General features: G+C 41.3%; 1 protein-coding gene across 1 annotated transcript; it reads left to right on the top strand.

The window, feature by feature from the left end:
- The first annotated feature begins 270 nt into the window (after nt 1-270).
- LOC122659865 (mitogen-activated protein kinase kinase 5-like) lies at nt 271-2,041 on the top strand. Its single transcript, XM_043855011.1, has one exon. It carries the CDS (start codon nt 530-532, stop codon nt 1,673-1,675), a length of 1,146 nt encoding a protein of 381 aa, XP_043710946.1. The 5' UTR covers nt 271-529; the 3' UTR covers nt 1,676-2,041.
- Nucleotides 2,042-3,863: the final 1,822 nt, after the last annotated feature.

The following is a 3,863-nucleotide window of genomic DNA, read 5'->3' as shown; positions in this document are numbered from 1 at the left end:
TCCCTCTTGGTCTTGGATGCCTGTGCTTGTGCTCCCATTGCACCGCACTGGCGGCGCAGGGATATGCGACCTGCTAGCTTCCGTTTTTTTTTATCAAACGCTAATCAATCTTTCTCCCGTCTCTTTCTCCCTCACTTTCTCATTTCCCCATATATGCCCAAAATCTGAACAAAAAAAAATAAAAAAAAAAGCAAAGAAAAGAAACAAAACAAATTTCAAAAAATTAAAATCCTTCCCTTCTTCTTGTTCTTCTCTTTCCTGTCTTCTCTCCACAATTTTCTTCCTCCTCTCCCTTCCCAGAAATTTCATCCCTTCCTCTCTCTCCCTCTCTATCTATACCGTCCCAAACCCTCCACCTATCACAACCCCTATTTGAATAGCCACCAGAGAGACAAGCTATATAAGTCTCTGCAACTACTTCAACCCATCAAGAATACCAAGAATCCAAATGGGCTGAGATTTGAGAGAGAATGAGAAGAACCACCGACGACAACCACCACAAGAAACCCACTACACCCAAAACCAAGTCATGAGACCGATTCAACCCCCACCGCCCACAACCACCACAAATCGTTCTCGCCGGAGACCAGACCTAACCCTCCCTCTCCCCCAACGCGACCCTTCCTTCGCCGTCCCTCTCCCTCTCCCTCCCGTTGCCACCAGCATGACCACCACGACTACCATCACCAACACCTCCACTACCTCCTCCTCCGCCACCTACCCACCACCAGCCCCCTTGAGTTTCAACGAACTCGAACGACTCAACCGCGTCGGAAGCGGCAGCGGTGGAACTGTCTACAGAGTCCGTCACAAACCTACCGGCCGTCTCTACGCCCTCAAAGTCATCTACGGAAACCATGAAGACTCTGTTCGCCGCCAGATCTGCCGCGAGATCGAGATCCTTCGCACCGTTGACAACCCTAACGTCGTCAAGTGCCACGGAATGTTCGATTACGGCGGTGAAATCCAAGTCCTCCTCGAATACATGGACGGTGGATCTCTTGAACAAAAACACATCGCGAATGAACCAATCCTCGCCTCTGTGGCTTACCAGATCCTCTGTGGCCTCGCTTACCTCCACCGGCGCAGGATCGTTCATCGAGACATCAAACCCTCGAATCTCCTGATAAACACAAGAAATCAAGTCAAGATCGCAGATTTTGGGGTTGGTCGGATTCTTGACCAAACCATGGATCCATGTAATTCAGCGGTTGGGACGATTGCTTATATGAGCCCTGAAAGAATCAACACAGATTTAAACCACGGTGTTTATGATGGATACGCCGGAGATATTTGGAGTCTTGGGGTCAGCATCTTGGAGTTCTACTTGGGTAGGTTTCCGTTTAACGTGGGTCGCCAAGGAGATTGGGCGAGCTTGATGTGTGCGATTTGTATATCGCATCCACCGGAGGCACCGGTTACGGCTTCAAGAGAGTTCAGAGATTTTATTTCTTGTTGTTTGCAGAGAGAGCCAGGGAGGAGATGGACTGCTGCGCAATTGCTGTTTCATCCGTTTATTACTCAGAACAATCATGGAATCAACAACAACAATAACAACAACAACGGCGGTATTGGTCTTAGCAGCAGCCAGAATCAGGTTCGTCAGCATCAACTTCTACCCCCTCTTCAACATCAACACTCGTCTTCTTCTTCCCCTTCCTCTTCCAATGGCTGATTTTTTTAATCGAATTTGTAGAATTTTGTGACATGGGTTGAAACTGCTTCAATTTTAGTAGAAATGGAGGGATGGGTCAGCTCCAATTGCAATTTTTAATCAATCAGTTGGCCCAATTCTTGCTTTTTGTTCCTCAGTCAGTGATTAGAGAGATTAGATGTGGTATCAAGGTTTTCTTTTCTTCAGTCTTTTTTTTTTTTTTCTTGAAGTCCTCTTGGATATTTGGTCAATTGAGGTGACTGGCTGGATTCATACTGAAGCCCGTAAATCATGGGGCAACTTGGCTTTGTAATTTTTAGGCTTCAATCTTGGTATCTTTGGTGGAGAAACATGAAAAGTGAAGGAAAATTTGTAACTTTTCTTCCATGTCATGATTTTCCTTCTCTGAATGGATTGGTTGGGGAAAAAAAAAGGGTTTGTAGTGCAGATCTTTTAAGAAAGCTGGGTTCATACTAGATTTGGAACTTAGATAGGGGAAAGAAAAAGAATCTAATGTGAGGCCAGTGGTGTTCAGTTTCAACTGGATAAGCATCTGTATATTGCCAATATGTTGACAGTTTCTTGTGAGCATCTGTAGGCTCTGCACCCAAAACAGGTTAATTCTATCTTTGAGCTTCTACCTCTTTGTGGTAGTTTACCAAAGATCAAAATCTTACTAAAAGGGGAGAGTGTTTGACTAATTGTGGCATGACCCTTTATTTTATCCCCTATAAAAAGCATTTAAAGGAAAAGGTGAAAAATCTATCCAATTACTCTTTTACCTTACACACTCATACGTGGTAGCTCTTTTTGTAGACTAACTACTACTGTTTTTGTCTCAATGAACTTTCATGCAGATGATCTTATTAATGGGTCTTTGTCCCCTTTGTTAGAACAGTATTCTTCTTACCTGGTTTTTGAACTACTTTTACTTGCTATTCATTCAGTTTACTCCTTCCCCTGTTTCACTTTTACACCTCTCGTCATTATGCCTTACCTGACCATTTCATTTTCAACACATGTTGATCTCAAACTCTCTTGATGAGAGATGAATCACCCTACCCTGTTTGATTCTTTTGCATTATTTATCTATACTAAATAAAAACTGGGGGAGAATTTTTGAACTAAAAAACTGGGAAAATGAAGTAGGTATTATTTTTATGTTCTCAGAAATTGTGAACTAGCTATTCAACTTTAGTTGGATGATTTATTAAGCCCCCCCCTTAGGTTATTGAAATCAGGGGAAGGCTCAAAGCAGATACAAGATTATACAAGATTTTTCTACTACATATCTCTATGGTGAATTGTGAAGTTGAAGCTCTACTAAATCTTCCAGTGACAGAAAACTGAAGACCTGTTCATGTTCATATTCATCTTTGTAGAGCACATGGATGATAGAACCCCAGGCCCAGATGGATTGTATTGCTTTCTTGGTCCCAAGACTTGATAAAAGGTTGCAAAATGTCCTGCCTTTCATTGTGATACATGATGACCCCATGATTGAAACAAGGCTATGTACCAGACTATTTACTGTCCTTCATTCCTAATCATCTCCAAATAACACTTCTTCATAGATCCTGTATTGGTTAGTTGACCTATGATTGAAACAAGTCTTGATTGCTGTTTTGACTTGCCAAAAGTTTCACTTTCTTTCTCTATTGGAGGGTTTTATTTATTTTCCTGAACCCTTATTGGACAGTTAAGAATCCTAAAGTGTAAATAACATAAATTCTTTAACCTAATTTTTTTTGGGGAAAATTACATGATTAGCTATTTTTGGGTTTTCATTTACAAAACTATCCACCCTATGTTTGAGTTAACAAAAATAGACAAAAACAAGTTTAGTTTTACAAAACTAGACAAAACAGTGACTCTCCTTCCTCCGCAGTTTCCCTCTGAAAAAATCTCTTTTTTTTTTTTTCTTTCTGTTACTTGGGGTAGCAGAGAATGGCGGTGGTTGGGACAAGGGTAAGGTTGTAGGGAACGGAGAATGCCTGGACGAGAAGGCAATGACGGGGGTAAAAATATCTAAAAAAGTAAATGTGGGAGGGAGAGACACTTTTGTAAACCATAACTTGTTTTTGTCTATTTTTGTTAACTCAAACATAGAGTGGACAGTTTTGTAAATGAAAACCCAAAAGTAGCTAATCATGTAATTTCCCTTTTTTTTTTTTTTTTTCCCATAGATGCATAGATGGTATCAAGAAAC

Source organism: Telopea speciosissima, chromosome 4, assembly GCF_018873765.1.
Source record: "Telopea speciosissima isolate NSW1024214 ecotype Mountain lineage chromosome 4, Tspe_v1, whole genome shotgun sequence".
Taxonomy (NCBI): Eukaryota; Viridiplantae; Streptophyta; class Magnoliopsida; order Proteales; family Proteaceae; genus Telopea; species Telopea speciosissima.
The sequence above is the reverse complement of the archived record's forward strand: the minus strand, read 5'-3'. Positions and strand labels throughout refer to the sequence as shown.